Source organism: Daktulosphaira vitifoliae, unplaced genomic scaffold (genome assembly GCF_025091365.1).
Source record: "Daktulosphaira vitifoliae isolate Bord-2020 unplaced genomic scaffold, ASM2509136v1 Scaffold_1, whole genome shotgun sequence".
Classification (NCBI taxonomy): Eukaryota; Metazoa; Arthropoda; class Insecta; order Hemiptera; family Phylloxeridae; genus Daktulosphaira; species Daktulosphaira vitifoliae.
Genome location: NW_026099572.1, coordinates 28,805,496 through 28,824,053, shown reverse-complemented (window position 1 = coordinate 28,824,053; position 18,558 = coordinate 28,805,496). Strand labels below are relative to the sequence as shown.

The 18,558-nt window shown below is 24.3% G+C and overlaps 2 protein-coding genes across 4 annotated transcripts in view; one reads left to right on the top strand and one right to left on the bottom strand.

Annotated features, from left to right (window-relative positions):
* Positions 1 to 2,428: 2,428 nt before the first annotated feature.
* Positions 2,429 to 3,864, top strand: LOC126910256 (zinc finger MYM-type protein 1-like). The gene is made up of 2 exons (XM_050692659.1): positions 2,429 to 3,688; positions 3,793 to 3,864. Exons 1-2 carry the CDS (start codon positions 2,429 to 2,431, stop codon positions 3,862 to 3,864), a joined length of 1,332 nt encoding a protein of 443 aa, XP_050548616.1.
* A 3,832-nt stretch (positions 3,865 to 7,696) lies between these two features.
* The window catches only part of LOC126904085 (uncharacterized), a 70,948-nt gene continuing 60,086 nt past the window's right edge, over positions 7,697 to 18,558 (bottom strand). For 2 of the 3 annotated variants that reach the window (XM_050682973.1, XM_050682899.1), the window contains 4 exons: positions 15,297 to 15,478; positions 14,362 to 14,560; positions 8,697 to 8,803; positions 7,699 to 8,590 (listed from right to left, as the gene is read on the bottom strand). In XM_050682973.1, the coding sequence (XP_050538930.1) occupies positions 8,465 to 8,590; positions 8,697 to 8,803; positions 14,362 to 14,560; positions 15,297 to 15,478 (614 nt within the window). In that variant the 3' untranslated portion in view covers positions 7,699 to 8,464. Of the gene's footprint in view, positions 8,591 to 8,696; positions 8,804 to 14,361; positions 14,561 to 15,296; positions 15,479 to 18,558 lie in introns of all 3 variants that reach the window. The other variant, XM_050682824.1, reaches the window with a different exon arrangement.

The window sequence follows — 18,558 nt, the reverse complement described above, 5'->3', positions numbered from 1 at the left end:
CTATGGGTGGGCCTGGCCCCCCTTAGAATTAATGTGGCCCAGGGCTGGCCCCCCCAAATTTAAAATTCAATTATTTTTACAAATTATCAAAAAGGTGCTAGGCCTTATATACATTGAAATTATTATTAATTTTTGATTACTATTGAGTAATACAGTTATTAGTATGGCTGTATTTTCATTTTTATATTCATAGAAAATGTTATTTGAAAAAGAATATTACATTCTAGACGTAATAATAAATGGAATAGCAGTTACTCCGAACGTGGTTGTAGGTAAATTTTTTTTAACTCTGGTCCAACAAATGATAACAAACTACCAAGTATGTGCATTGATTAAAATCTAGTTATTTACAAAATTTGATAGAGTAATACTCTTTGGAAATTTCTTTGATAAATGTTATCTTTCATCTGTTTCTTGTTTTATAATTTAGTACTAATAATAAGTAATTTATTTCTTTGTGTAAATTTGTTATTTTCATGCTTTTAAAAATATGACTGAAAAAAGGCAGGAATTATTTTCAATTTTTAACGTTTCAAAAAAACAGAAAGTTACAAACGAATTGGATTTAAACATAGTAAGTCCATAAAATAATAATGTAAATACTACTAATGTAATTTAACTTCTTTTACCTTCTATACAGTGATTGAAATCTAGTAAGACTCTTATTTTCTCAGAAACTATTGAAAAATTAAAATTTTTGTAAAAAGAAAAATTATTAAGTTTATAAAACTCTACAATAATAATAAGTTAAATACATTTTAGCTTCGATGCGAAGCTGAGAAGGTNTTTTTTTAGCCCTTCAAGGATAAAAATGTTTATTTATAATTTTTTTAAATGGGAATCACTATTTTTGATTTGATAATATGATAGAAAAAAAAATGTACAAACAATTTTGTTCTTATAATTTCTTTTATCCGAACAACCGTTTACGTTTTATAATTGTTTAAAGATTTTGACTTCCAGAAAAAATATTGTCATTTATTACATTTTATAATATCGGTGGCAGTGCAACCGGTATTTTTGTTAGATCCTTTAGTCTTACAAAACCATAGACTTCGCTATTAATAATACACCGAAAATCCGGTTTGAAACTATTATTGTCATCACTCATTTAGTGCGTAGTAAATTTTTATAGCTAATTTACCTGTCATAACTTGATCAATAAAATTTGGTTTATGCAACAGCAAATAAAAATAATGACTTCTGTATTAAATACAGTAAAACGACAATAGAAATTTGGCCTAAAATCACTTAACTTTAACAAGCTGTAACAGACGAACGGTTTATCGGATAAAAAAAATTATAAGAACAAAATTGTTTGTAATTTTTTTTTCTATCATATTATTAAGTTAAAAATAAGGGTTCCCATTTAAGAAAATTATAAATAAGGGTTTTTATCCTTGAAGGGACGAAAAAAATAATGTTTTGACTACATATTATTGTAGAGTTTTTTGAACTTGATATTTTTTCTGTATAATAAAATTTAAAAATTCTCAATATTTTCTGAGAATATGAATGTCTTACCACATTTTGATCACCCTGTATATCTTTTGTATTATTATTTATTTATCAAATAGGAAAATGACTCCAATGATGATGATAATGATGACAACAGTGATATTAATTTAAATTTGGATTATATCAACACAAGTAGCGATACTAATAATGATAGTGAATCTGAAGATGAAATTAATGAAGTAAGTGATTTTACATTAGTTCCTACAAACAGCCCATCAGTCAAAATAGTTAAAGTAGTTCCTGGACCAAAAGATCTCTCTCAAGCCCTAGATGATGGACCAAAACAGCCAAAATTAGTATGGTACCCTAAAACAAAATTTAATAAAAGAATGAGACATTTCTCATCAAAATGGTTTAATAATTATAATTGGCTTGAATACAGTGTTGTAGATGATTCTGCTTTTTGTTTTCCGTGTCGTTTTTTTTCTAAAAGCACAGATAAGCCAATTTTTATAAGTATGGGTTTTAAAAATTGGAAAAATGCGTTAGATAAAAATTCTGGTTTAAGAAAACACAACAAAAGTGAAGAACACAAGATTTCAAACATAATGTGGATGTCCTACTTAGATAAGAAAAAGTCAGGTAATTTGTCTGTGGTGTCATTGATAAATGAAGGTCATAAGAAGTTAGTTTTAGAAAATCAAATTTATATAAAGATGATTGGAAGAACTTTGTTATACACTGCATTACAAGGCATATCACAGAGAGGTGACAATGAAGAAAAAAGTAGTGCTAACCGTGGTAACTTTATCGAACTTTTAAATCTAATTGGTGATTTAAGTGATGAATTTAAAATTAAAAAAAANGGGATTTAAGTGATGAATTTAAAATTTAAAAAAATGCATTACCTAATAATGCTAAATATACAAGCCCTCAAATCCAGAATGAAATGCTTTCAATTTTCAATAAAATGATCCATAACCAAATTATTGATGAATTAGAAAAGTGTCTGTATTTTTCTATAATTGTTGATGAAACACAAGATATTACTAAAGTGGAACAGTTATCAGTTATATTAAGATATTACTTAGATGGTATAGTGTATGAACGTTTCATGGGGTTTAAAGCAGCTCAATCATTAACCGCTAGTTCTCTCTTTCAATATATTAAAGAAATACTTTCTACCAGTAACGTAGATATATTAAAATGCGTTGCTCAAACCTATGATGGAGCCAGTGTCATGTCTGGAAAGAATAATGGGGTTCAAGCATTATTTCGCCAAGAAGTACCCAACGCTATATATGTACACTGTTACAATCATAGGCTCAATCTTGTAATTTCTGACGTATGCAAAAATATTCCATCTGTGAAAATGTTTTTTGATATTGTAGAAAACTTATACGTCTTTGTATCTGGTTCTGCTACACACGCAAAATTCATCGAAATTCAAACCACTATGAAGTACAGACCAGTTGTTGAACTTAAAAAGATATGTTTGACAAGGTGGACAGCTCAAGTCTTTGCTTGCTTAGCACTAAAAAAGGCTCTTACTCCTCTGCTAGTTTTATTAAATAAATTGATGTTTGAGAAAGGCGACCGTGCTGCTGAAGCAAAGGGCTTACTACATTTAATAGATTTTGAATTTGTATTTAATTTAATAATGTTTTGTGATATTCTTCAAATTCTAAAAACAGTTAGTGATTACTTGCAAAATGTAAAAGCTGAAATGGCTCAATCTTTAATACTTATATCATCAATTATAACTACTTTTAAAATCATGAGAACTGATGAAGCCGAGAAAAACAGTTCCAATTTTAATAAAATGTACGTTGAAGCTACTAATATTTGTAAAGAGAACGACATATCCACACAAAATGAACACAGTACAAAAAAAAGAATAAAAAAAATCCCCGACAAATTTAAACAGTTCATATTTACTGAGCTCAGTTCTTTAGAAACTAATCTGATTACATCAAAAAATGGTTTAAGACAACATGTATACATACCAGCGTTGGATTATATAATTAAAGAACTAGAAAGACGATTTACAGATAATTATGGTTTGTTGGCATCAATATCTTACTTACACCCTCAACATGAACAGTTTTTATGTTATGAACAATTAAAACCTTTAGCTGCTCACTATAATCTTGATCTGGATAATTTAAGAGCAGAACTAAAAATCTTACCAGCAACTATAATCAAATATCAAATTCATTTTAATGTTAAGGTAAACAACTTGATGAATTTAATTGATTTACTTGAAAAGTACAAGCTTGCATTCGACGAAACGTATAAGCTAGCTATAATTATAATAACTATTCCAGTATCCAGTTCAGCTTGCGAAAGGACTTTTTCATGTCTCCGACGTTTGAAAAACTACATGAGGAATCGGATGACAAATGAACGGTTGGTTAATTTGGCTTCAATAAGCATAGAAAAAAAAATATCTAAGAACTTGGATTTAGATATTTTTGTGCAGTTGTTTTCTGAACAACACAAAAACAGAAAAATAATTTTATATTGAACTATTTAATATTTATAAATCTAATTATTACTTTATATATTATATTTTCAAAAAAATTTTTTGTATTTGTATTTTTTTTTTAATAAATTTTAAATTGTTTATAAATTATAATTATTTTAAAAATTATTTATAACTTATTTGTTATTAGTATTTAGGTATAAATTATTTTTTCTTAATAGCTTAAAAGTTGACAAATCAAATCAGTTTATGTTCACATCATTATTTTATTTATTTTTCACAACATGAAAAATTCATCCCGATAGTAAAGATGTAAGTATTTTTTATTTTTTTAAATTATAGGTACTATCCATTTTTTATAATACTGTAATAATTAGTATACTTTATACGAAAACAATTTGTATTTAACCAACCAATGGTAAAATTTTGAACTTGTAAGATTCATATTATGGGGTACTATTTAAGGACGAGTGGAGGGAGCCCCTCCACAAGTATTTCATGGAAAACAAATTATGGAAAATGATACAAGGGCCCAAAATTGTTGGCCCCTCCAATAAACATTTTCTGGCTACGTGCCTGCTTTTAATTAACTTAAAATTAAAGTCCACCTATGATCCGCTAATCATATCTGATAGGTGTGACACCTCGCCTAGGTGGTGACGACCCTTGCTACCTAGCTAGTCGTTATGCAAGTGGCCAACCACATTGTTGTTGCAGGCCGATAAAAAAGCCCACTTGCACACAAAATTGTCCCTTATTTTTTGTTTTTTTTATTCCTACAATAGAATTAAATATCTATAAATCAATTTGTTTCTTCAGTGAATATCTATAAATAATAATTATACGTGAGTATCAAGAAATATACTACTTATTTGTTTTTATAAAATATCTTGCATAATATTGTCAAATTTCTAAATTGGGGGCGCTCAATTTTAAGTTTTACATCTATATTTACATGTCATACACAATAATAAAATCTGAATTCCAATCTGAATTTATTCCTGTGATAAGTAATTTTTTTTTGTCACACAAGCTAATTTCACTTGCACCAGTCAGGCGATGAAAAATTCTTAACTCATGCATTTCTTCTGATGACCATAGCAATAAAATATCTGGAAATATTTGATGTAGGAACTCATAATTGCTAAAAATTACGAAAGAAGAACAAAAATAATAAACAGAATTAGTTTATTTTGAATACATACATAGATGAAGGCTTAATTGCTATTTATGTATTTAAAAATTGAAACGTTATTTTTATTAAAAATATGCAATACATATTAAAAAAATTATACAAATTTCATTTAACATTTAGCATGTGATCAAACAATAACGAAAATTAATTTACAGGTAAAAAGTTTTTAATGATGCTTAAATTTAAATAAATTACTACTGTTAAAAATATTTGAAATCAATAAATAAAATATTAACAAAAGTTTTGTTGTTTATTATTTGTCAAACAATATTATTACTGTAGTTTTATAAACAGTGTAAATGTTTAGAACATTACGTATATTATTTTAAATTGAACAAAACAATAACTTATGTTGGGCGTGGTGGAGAAGTTGTAAATGCATTTTTGTAGATATATGTACATGTTATTATTTCGAATTTATATTTAATATGATAGCAATATAAGGACTACAATTTTTTAATATAAAATAAAACTTGCTAAATATTCTCAAAGAATAATAAATTTACAATCACCCCCATTTCACCATAGGTCCATGATAGGAATAGATCAATTGATCTAGTGAATTCGTTGAAAATTGATACACAAATAATTATAATATATTTTTTTATATTATTATGTTCCTGTATAATTTTATTATAGCTTGATAAGCTTATTTATAGAAATCAAAGCTCATTATTTATTTAGAAAAAGAAATATGCTTAGATATAAATATACATTTCAGGTGGGTAAAGAATTTCATTTCACTAACTAATACTTAAAATGAACTTAAAATAAAATACTTAATAAATAAATAAGTACGAAGTGTTATTTTTAAAAATATATGAACATAAAATTATCGAAGTTCTTACTTTTGAAATAGAATTCATATTTTGTTGATTTATGTAAATGTCCTATAGTAAATTAATAAATATAATATTAGTGACGTCAAGTAAAGATTTATCATATAGATATAATATAAAATAGATTTTAGCTAGCCAACATTTAATTTTATTTGTATACTACACGCGTGACTTATAAATGTCAGATTTTTAATTATGTCCCATCTTTACACAAGTGTGATTCTGCTATTACAACTACTTTTCAAAAATATCAATTACTCAAAAAAAATAATATTGCAAAAAATTGTATGGTGCCTTTTTAGAGAAATGCTTCGATTTATCAATAAACACTTTTGGTTCATTTCATATACTTAATAAAAATATAAAATTATTTAATTTAAATAATTATATACATATCTAACAAAATTATATTTTAGAAAATAATTATATTAATAATTATTAATGATATTTTTATTTTACAAGTAATTGAATAGTTTGTGATAACAGAATCATTTTGCATGTAAATAAGAATCGTTGCGATATGATAGTAAAAAAAGATAGAGATATGGTTTATTGTAGTATATATTAAACATAGTCGCTTGACGTGAAACACTTCCCATGTATAAAAAATTAAGTATATATTACTAAATGAATATTATAATATTATTATCATATCAAATACTATTATTCATTATAGACAGAGAATTTCATCGTGAATTTCTATTTTTGCACATACAAGATTTTTTAAGCCTAAGGACGACATGCTGAACAGTACAATTTTTAACTACCTAATAACTATATCATTTAATAGATTTTAGAGTTTCATTCAGAAATTTTACTGAACATATTATAGCAGAATATTTAAGAAAACTTAACACAATAATTATATTTTTTATAAATAATTAACAATATATTGTGCATGTTTATATATATTTTTAACTTTAAATCGAAAAGGTAACAATATAGATTAATTTAATTTAATTGTTTTTCAAACAATAACAAAACCAATTAATTTGAAATTATAGTTCATTATGTACAAAAAGTTCAATTTATATATTAATTTTTTTATGCTATATTATCTAAGATAAATTGCTCTAAGTATTCTAATAGGCACATATTTATTATAAAAATTATTTAACTAGGGGCTTACTAAAAAACGGGTTTCTCTTACTTAAAACGTAAAAAAAATCCGTTTCATAACACTACAGTTTTGGTTAACATCATATACGACAATACGTCAATACGTATTTTACTACCAATGTGATTAATGTTAAATACAGTAGCGATCTTCCAATTTTTTAGTAAATTTATGAGCTGCCATTTAACAAAAAAAGAGTTATTATTATAAATCTAAATTAACATTTACTCTTAATATTAATCATAAGTTAAATGAAAAATTGTTCGCTAATTTAATTTGATTATAAATAATTTAAAATTATTCATACAAATTTAAACAGTTTAAAATTTATATTAGTTTAATACTTTTTGGATATAATTTAATTTTATACAAGAATCATTATTCAACAAACATAAGTCAAATAGTTAATAAAAAATTAATCTTGTGGAAAACTGTGAAGTTTTAATTTAATTTACAAGTATCAACAATTAAATAAAGATTGTTAATGATTGCAATACTTTAAATTAATGTTTTTTTTTAGTTTAAGTTTGAATTATTTTTTATTAAAAAAATCTAATAAAAAGCAATATTATAGATTTTTAATTACAAATTTTAAGTAAAAATTATAGAATTTATGTTTGATGATTAAGATCCAGCATACTAAATATTCACTACTTGTTTAATAATTTAGTCTAAAATAATAATTTAACTTAATAATTTGCTTTCAATTCTTTATACATTTAGCAATGTGATAGGTTTTATTATATTATTATTATTATTATAAATATTTTAATATAAAATATTTTTTGCAATAAATCATTAATTCAAAACATTAAATACAGTGACGACGTAAGCTTTTGTGTGGCCTTGGGCAAAATATAATACAACTTATGCGGGGTCTTAAATATAATTTGAAATCACAGGATTCGGGGCAAGTGCTCCTATTGCTGCTCTCTTAAAATGCCTGATTAAACCATAGTAAACACTTTTAGTATTTTCAAAAAATTCTATACTAAATTATCGACATAAAATATTATTTTAAATTAATTAGACTTCAAACAGGACTTTATTTTTATTTTATAATGATAGATTAAATCTATGTGTGTCAGGGAAAAATGTACAGTTTAACAAGTATTAATATTTAAATGTTGAATAAAATTATTTATACACATTTTGTAATTAAAAAAAATAGTAGAAGTGTTTGGTTTATAGAACATTTTAAAATGCTTGGCACGATTTTTTGTAAGAAGTTTACGAATGACTTTGTTAATACATAATAAATTCGAACATTTTCAGCTATGAACATACACAATATACTCATTGACTGTATTTTTGTATGCATTATAACTAAAGAGAAGTAAAAAATTTGTTTTATTCAGCACTTTCATTTACTACACGGGGTCAACTTCATGACAAACTTCCATATATTCTGGATGATGCATTATGTCTTTTATTAAGTCTTTCAATATGTTGTACCGTGGAAATATTGGGTATACTTTTGAATTGACATATTCCATCTGTAAACGAATACAACTTATAAAGTAGCCATCATTTTTTACGATTGCGTAGTTCATAATTGAGGTCAACTGCGCAGTAATATATTTAAATAACTCATAAATATACCTTCAACTCTCTAATCAAATTTCTGAGGCCTGTGTACTTTTTTAGCAGTCGATAGAGATCATTAGTTAATTGAGTATTTTCTGCTTCAATTTGTGCAGTTGTCATATCTATAAAACAAAATAAACATATGAATTTAATAATAATTATAGAATAAAAGTTCTTTATTATTGTTAATAATGGTTATTTATAATAATAATTTTAGTAAAAAACCAGTACAGTGAGGACGTGGCATAGTTGGGTCAAGTATAATGATATCTGACAGTAATTAAAATTATTATCATAAAAAATGCTTCAATGCAAATCTATAGATAGTGTTTAATTTTAAAAAGTTGGTGGATTTTTCTAAAATGATCTTCTATTTCCTTATTTATATCCTGATTACAAGTTTTATGATTTATAAGTGTATTATATGAATATATATAAACGGAAATGTTTTTATTTAAAAAAAAGTATGTCGAATGAAATATGTATATAAATACTAATGATGATGACAAAATTGTATTGATCCATACATTTTTCAAAAAGTTATAGCATAATAAAGTTAATAATGTAAAATATAAAATCAAGAATTTTCACACAAAAATAGCATTCAGTAGCCATTTTCACCGTGAAGACAAAATAAAGTCCGAAATTTTTTTGTTTTAATGATAAAGTATATTAAATTAGATTTAATTATGATATATATTAAAGTGTCAAACTTTTCGGAATACTTTTAAAAGTTAAGTTGAAAAAGTTAATTTTTTGTGAAAAAGTTGTCATTTTAAATCCCTTCTTGTGGGCAGATAAAGGGTCAAATTTGTAAAAAATATATACCAAATGATGGGTACGCACTTTATGTATCTTAATAAAAAAAAATTATATTGATGAGGTCATTTTTAAAAAAGTTATGGCAGTTTTAATTTAAAAAAAAATTTTAAAAATGTGGTAACTGAGACAAAAAAAACAAAAGACACATCATAGTAAAACTATTACCTTCGTTCGGTTATTTAATGTTTATAAGAATTACTATTAAATAGATGTAATCTTATCTTTAGAGTTTTCAAGGATATTGATAATAATGATATGAAACAGTGTCTTTATAAGCAACTAGGGTTTACTTAGTAGGAGCATAGAGTACTAAACGTGGGTAATAATACCCAACCTATTGAGAATGACCAATTTGAATCTAATAAATGTAAGTGTAATAAGGTATAGAATTTATGGATTTTATTTCAAAAATATCGTATTCTTTATGATTTTGATAAACCATATAAGACTAAAATAACCACAGAGTTATGTGTGTATATTTTATTATTAAATAAAATTATTAGTATTTATTTTTGATAAATTTTTAATTTTTAATTTCACAATAAAATATTTATTATTATTATTAAATTTGTTTATAAATTTATAAAATTTCTTTTATCTTAACGTACTCCTTTCAAAAATAAGTGATTTAATATTTTTATAAAATATCTATTTTGTATGACCATTTCTTAAAAGAAAATATTCGAAATGCATACTAAACGCAATCTAAATTTTCTGATGAATGTAAACACATTATTTTTTAAATAGAATTTTTTCTGTTAATGTAATCATTATATTTTATTGTTCTAAAATTGAAACATAGTAATAAAAAATATATAAATATATAATTGAATTGTTATTTTATGATGCAATGTGTCCGTAACATAGGAACAAAGGAAGGCGAGAAAGAAGTCTATAGACTTGCAAAAGTAAAAGAGAAAAGTACTAAAGATTATCATTATATAAGGTGTATAAAAAGTGTTGATAATAGGATACTCTCGAGTGATGATGATGTGAAAAAAAGGTGGAAATAGTATTTTGAAAAATTACTGAATGAGGATATCTCGTGGAATGAGGGACTGGTAGAATTAATTAGTGAGAAAGAGGTATCGAAGGGTATAGTTAATGAAAAAAGGTAGACATATTTTTAATATCTAAAAAATTATTTGGTATGAAAAAATCATATATTTTTTCTATGGATTTAAAACTATTTATATCAAGTAGCCCTTGAGAAGACACTTATAGTAGTATTAAAACGAATTATTTTAATAATATCAACCTTTCTAATATTATACTTCCTTCTTAATATTGTAATAATTTATATAATAATTATAAAAAACCCAGCACAGGGGGGTCGCGGCACAGTGGTGACGTGGCATAGTTGGATCAAGTATAATGATATCTGACAGTGATTAAAATCACTATCAAAAAAAAACGCTTCGATGCAAATCTTTAGATAGTGTTTAATTTTAAAAAATTGGTGGATTATTCCAAAAGCTTCATAAACTGCTAGTTCCTTATTAATATCCTGATTAAGACAAAGTATGTCGAATAAAAAAGAGATTATTAGAAAATAGTATTTCCCATAAAAAAATTATATTGATCAATACACTTTTCAATAAGTTATAGCATTATAATGTTAAAAATGTAAAAAATAAAATTGAGAATTTTCACACAATAATAGCATTTGGTAGCCATTTTCACCTTGAAGATAAAATAAAGTCCGAAATTTTTTTTTTCCATGATAAAGTATATTACATTAGCTTTAATTTAAGATATATATAAAAGTGTCAGACTTTCCGGAACACTTTCAAAATTTAAGTTGAAAAAGTCAATTTTTTGTGAAAAAGTTGTCATTTTGAATCCCCCCCTGTAGGCAGGTAAAAAGTCAGATTTATAAAAAAAATATACCAAATGATAGGTAAAGACATCATGCATCTACAAAAAAAAGAATTATATTGATCCATACATCTTTCGAGAAGTTATAGCATTATAAAGTTAAAAATATAAAAAAGAATTTTTTTACAAAAATCGTATTTTTTTTATTAAGTTTAATGTCTGTTTTCACCATGAAGATAAAATAAAATCCGAAATTTTTTTTTACCATTATAAAGTATTCTACATTAGCTTTAATTTAAGATATATATAAAAGTGTCAGACCTTCCGGAACACTTTCAAAAGTTACGTTGAAAAAGTTCTATTTTTGTGAAAAAGTTGTCATTTTAAATCCCCCCCTGTGGGCAGGTTAAGTGTCAGATTTACAAAAAAAATATACCAAATGATAGGTAAAGACATCAAGCATCTATATAAAAAAAAATTATATTGATATGTTCATTTTTGAAAAAGTTACGGCAGTTTTTAGTAAAAAAAATTGAAAAAATTTCGAAAATTAGCGATTTTTAAATTTGTAATTTTTTTGGAGGTTTCCCCCATTTATAGGGAACGAGGGAAATTTTTTCAATTTTGAAGGGTAATGTCTTCGACTAGATACGATTTGTGATCTTTTGACGTATCGTTGAAAGAAATCCGTTCGGTGAGAGCTGAGAAAAAGTGGTAACAGACACACAAAAAAAAAAAAAAAAAAAAAAAAACACATCATAGTAAAACCAATACCTTCTCAGCTTCGCATCGAAGCTAAAAATTAAATACTAGATAACAGTTTTGAAATAAGTTTATATTAAATATAACAGCTGAATAATTATGACAAACCATTGGTATGTCATTTATTTTTAGAAAAATGTTTTCCTAAATCCCTCAATTTTGGTCTACATGAAGATGTGCAATACAAATAAGATGTTTTAATAGTTCCAAATTAATGCATTAATGAAAATTATTTATTATTTTACTGTGGTTATTTGATTTAAAATTACTATTCAATGTTTACCAATACAGTTTTCTCTATTTTATTTATCCCCATTTTGTTTATGAAATGTGTATATTGTCAAAGGAATTTAATTTGTGGTTAAAATGAAAATATTCAGAATAAACAGAATTTAGAACAAACATTTTATCGCGTTAACCATAGCATTATAATATTATTTTATGTTAACTTAGATATACATAATGTTTTACAAATTATGCTGGGAAATTACGTTTTATTTAGTGTTTCACGTTTTATTTTTACCTGAATAGGTTTTAAGCATTTTTATCAATTCAAAATTAATTACTTCACAAAAATTATTTTAAGTAATGGTCTTTTGGTGAAGCTTTAGTAGGGGTTGGAGGATTACTTATAAATACCCATTGTTTAAATAATCTACGATACAAAGCTTTAAAATACGTTTTTGAAAATTACACGAACTTTAGGTTCATCAAATCATCTAATACAAGAAGTCACGCACATGTATCAAAGAAACTTTAACGTTACTCAATATCTCACGAGCAAACCATAGTTCAGTCATTAATTATGATCGTTTTGCTTTTATGAATCTAAATAGAATACAAGAATATATGTATACCAGAATGATTGAAAGCAATGTAATACAGTATGAAAACTGTCTTAGTGTGTATGTTTGTTGAGTCGATTTTAAAATATGCCATTATATTTTTATGTAAACAGAATAAAAACTTTTTAATGGCTTAAAAAAAATTCAAATTTACTTAAATTATACGAAATGAAATAGAATAAGCGTCACACAGTTTCCTTGAATATATTTCCATATTTATAATATCTCTTCCAAAATAAATGATTATATTACACAATATTTTCAAAGTACACTTCGGACTTTTCTTAAAGCCGCAGATACTTTAGATGTTTGACAGATACTCGCTAAGTTTCATTAAATATTTATATGGAACAACCGTTCTTTTTTTAGTAAAAAATGTGTGTAGAGGTCACGTATAAAAACAAAGACACGTGCTAACTCAATGTAACTCTAGTAACACAACATAACATATAGCATAATATTTTTCTTGTAAAAATATTTCCGATTTTTTTATAAAATATATACCGAAAATTTCTCCTTGATATCTATACAATATAAACAATATTATATATTATTTAATATATTTTAAATAGCTCTATTTTAAATTATTATTTTACTCATCAAAATCATCGTGATTTATGAAACATTAAACTAAAATTTTATGAACTTTTAAAATAGTGACGAACAAAAATAATTATAAAATTTGTTAAGTTTATAATAGTGAAGGTAAATTATTGAGATAAATGTTTATCAGATCTCTTACAAAAAATATTCAAATTCTTTGCATTAAAATTATATAGTTTTGAACACCTTTTTTAATCGTTATTTGATAAACTGAAAAATAAAAATAATATTAACAGTTGTTTTATTATTTTCTTTTTTTACATACTTTTCTCAATTTATCAATCATAAAGTAAAGTCAACATACAATATAGCTAACTTCTTAGATAACAATATATTTAAAATATGATTGGTTGATAACAACTTTTGAATTAGTATTTCGAAAGTTATTAACATTTTCAAATATAGATTTGAAGAGGTCGTGGAAGAGCGCAGAAGAATAATACGTAATAATTAAAATAACATAACCCATACCTCACCTTCACTCTATATCTTAAAATAGTTACAATATCCAAAATAATGGGTCAATTGTTGTTATCCATCAGTAATTTTCTTAATTAGACTATTTATTATTATATAAATTAAAAATATATGTTTTCATTTAAACAAATAAAGTTAAAATGTTTATAAGGTATAAGGGATGACATAAAGAGAGAATTAATGACTTATATATCAGTCATTATTATCTTTTCATGTTTTTCTTGATATATAAATCAAGAAAATCATGAAACCTAAAAACAGCTTTCTTAATATAATTATTATTTTAAGAGAAATTGAGTGACTAGTTTTATGTGAATCAACCTGTATGTTATTTAAATTGAAATTAAATTTACCAGCTAGCCTTTCAAGTAGTTCTCGTTTTTTTTCTTCTTCTTCGGAAGCCTTTGTTGCTGATTTAACACCATCACTGGTTTTTTGTGATTTTTCAACAATTCCACATGCCCGTAGCACAAAAGATGGTACAGTCTCTTGTTTTTCTTGTTTAGGTATTTCCACTAAAGTCCAATACTGAGTCTCTAATCGTATAACTTCCTAAACATTACAAAGTGTATCGTAAATGTCATAGAAAGAATGATATTATATAGGAGAAATGGCTTACACATTACAAAATAGGTAGTTTGTGTTTAAAGCTTTTTACTAGTTTTATTACTAATTCAGCTGCACATAAAGGTAACGTGTTTGCTTGTGCTCTTACCTTTTTCCGGTTATTTTATGCCGTGAATGTTTCATACGATCGTTAGAAGCTTATTAAATGCCAAGGCACACATAGAGTTATACCCACTAAAAGTGTGTTGATAAATGCCAAGTGAAATTAAAATCTAATTCCATTTGTTTTAAAACATTTTAAATCTATAGTATTTGTGATTTAACTGATAGCATCTTTCTGCTTCGAATCGCTTCATAAAAAGGATTAAAATTTACAATGAAAATTTTTAAAATGACTTTTGTCATAATACGAATAATTTTTACGATAAATTACAAAAGTGAGTATAATTAAGATTCAATATTTCTGTCGAATGTCATTATACAATTTATTTATTGAAAGAAAGACTTTCAAACCATTATTTTAAAATATTAAAAATATTTATTAACTTATATTAGTTAAATAATAAACTTGTATTTTATCAGATTATAAAAATGATACAGTTATTTAAATTTTATGTGACAACTAAAATAAGATATAATTGATTACTAGTAAAAGAAAAAATGGCGTAAGGTAAATAAAATAAGGTTTCTCTTAATAAGAATATATAAAAAAATCATCTACCTTTATCATTGCTTTCAGTAAATTGTATCTTTGGAAAACATTTCTAGTTGACTTGCTTTCAGTATATTTTGTCATTAACGTAATGAGCGACTTTTTTGCCGTATCGTAAGATTCTTCTAATCTTATTCTAACAGCTCTCAATCTTTCATTTGTTTCTATGACTTCTTCTTTTGTTTGACCACCTAGAGAAAATAACGCTAGTTATTATAATTTTTATTCACTATGAGTACATCAAATATTCATATTCCATATCTGCTATACAATTCAAAATTAAATATTGTTTAAGAAGACACATACCTAGTGACTTTTTTTCTTGGGCAGATAAGAAATAATTAGTTAAAATGAGATAAATGAGATGGTGAACGTTTTTAGTTTTATTTTTTTTTTAACAATGGTTTTTAAATTTCTCGAGGGAAAGAATTAAAGTGCTAAATACGTGGCTGTACTTAAGAAAACAAATTACTAAAAACCATATTTATAATTAAATAAAAAGCTGAATATTGATTTATATTTCTTTCAAATTTACTGTTAAATTATTACGTATTAAATAATTACGTAGTTCAAAACAATATTATTTTTTAAGAAAAATGTTAATTGAAATTTATTTAGAACGTATAATTCTGATTAATAAATAGCTTTGAATAAAAATGAAAAAAAATTCAATATTTTATTCGAGTAAGGCTTGACAAATCATCATTTTTTTTAGATCATGTTAATATACGTTGAAAAGTTATGTATCTCGAATAATCAAATTAGATAAACTGAAGAATTTTATAAAATTGAATTAAAAACGAGAATGTATTCATTTTTTAAATTATTTGAATGAAATTATATGAATTGAAAAAATGTTTTTCAAATATTTTTTCGGATTATGTATAGTTAATTGTTAAAAATTAGCTCAACTTGTTTTCCAGTGCATTGTTGGCATTTAATAATTTATTATGAAATAAAAATGATTATTTAATGGTGTTGTTGTTATCGAAGTGGACATAATGCCCTTGTACTCAGGCCTGTTGGTCCATTGTGCGCATTTAATGATGTTAATAAAAAGTATTATTTATAATATTATGTACGAAAATTTTAATATAATTTATTATGTGAAACTTTGAGAAAACATTAAATTAGCGTACAAATAGTCAAAGAAATTCACAACGTCATATAAAATTTATTAATTTCAATTGTTTAATCATTCTTTGAATTTGCTTTTAATAACATACGTACATATATTTTATTCTAAATTGGCCTATATTATTATTTATTTAATATCTTACATTGGACTTAAAACTTCTTAAATATTTTTTTTCAAATTTTCAGTGTAGATGGTTCAATTAGATATAAGACAGGTGTTTTTGATTTGTAAACCAAATGATTCGATCAGTGAGAATTAAGAATTTTTCATGAAAGACACACACACACACACAAAAAATAAAACATCATTTGTTTTAACAATACCTTCTTAGCTTTGCAGCCAAGCTAAAATTTATTTAACAATATAATTGTTGTGATGGACAATTGATCATTAATCAGACAATCTAAAATTTTTAAGCCATATCTATGAACAACAAAAAAACTGTTACTATTAATACTAAAGTAATCATTATTTGAATAATTTATAGCAGTAATTTTTTCAAATTGTTGACATCTTTAATACTGTTACAATAATCATATTTTCTTAACCGCACTGTTAAGTTAAAGTTTTTGTATAGTTAATTCACTAAAAATGTGATTAACTCAAAAAATATTTCAAAGTTTACTTAAATTGTGTTTAATTAATAGTTTTATTCTTCGATTCGCTAACTCTGTTATCAGTAAATATTTGGCAGTTTTAATTTTGTTAAAATGAAATAATAAATTATAATTTAAAATATATATAATATAGTATTCAAGTCACTTACTATTTAAAAAAAATAATTTATAAAACAAATAGACATATGTTTTAAAATATATTGCATATTTCTTAAAACTACTTAATGATATATCTGTAAGGTTTTAGAAATGTAAATATTTCATCGAAGGAATCAAAAGCTAAATAATTAATTTCTGTAAGCGTTATTAAATTATTTTTAAAGAGAGAAAGACATTTTTTTCATGGTTGATGACATAATGCTACATTTTATTTATGTTATAGCATTAATTAGTTAGCTTATAAGTATATTAGTTTCAAAAAAAAAAAAAAAATGATATTTTATGATTTGAGCACAATATTATAGTATAAAAATTAAAAATAATTTTGTATGAATAAATTTTGTTTTAAGTACTTTAAATAATGTGAGTTTGTGCAAATTTGTTACAGGTGTACACTAAAGTAAAAAAACCCATTACAGCTATTCTTAAATTTATTACTTAAATTTAAATTTAAATTACTAAAATTTGTATTGACTATATTGTAAGCAATGAAAAGTTTATTTTATTTGTTTGTTTAAAATATTTAAAAACGATTGTTTTAAGATTTTACATTGGAAATAATAAAAATAATAATTGCTTAGCTTTTCTAATAAAGATTTAACCTATGAAGTTTTGCATCACTTAAAATTCGATATAATATACTAAATTCGAGGTTTGTTTATGGACATTATAATATTTGTCTAAATTATATACATTTAAAATATTACAAAATTATGAAATAAACATTGAAATGATTATTATTAGGCTCAATGAAATTCTATTGTACATGCACTATTATACTACTACATTTAAATTAATAACTTTTAATATTAACATGAATAAATATACATTTATTTGATAAAAAAATAATATATTTATGTATATTTAGGATCACTTATTTAAAAAACTACGTAAGTCGCAAAATCTTCAAAATTAAATATTGAAGTACAATATGTTTTTTATTGACAGACTCTTTGTTAGAAAATTAGAAAAATTCCTGTTTTATATAAATGATGCAAGTTCAGAGGTTTCGAACGCGTTCCCTCAAATTAAATAACATAATTCATTATAATTTTTGTTGTATTTTTTCGGTGTATTTCATCGAATTCTTTTGTTTAACTATACTAGTTTCCACAAAACACACCAATTGTTACTGTTATCTACTTATTTAATATTTTGGACTTGCGTCGATGTTCAAATAAATATTTTTATCATTTATTTCATTAAAATTTAAGTAATATGAACGTCTCTTTATATTAAAAAGAAAATTAATAGTGAAGAATTTCATAATCATAAAAGTAATTATTAGGTCGAAATTTAACTGACTAAAAAATTGTTTCAGTGGTTAAAATCAGGACAGTTAAATATCTATTATCAT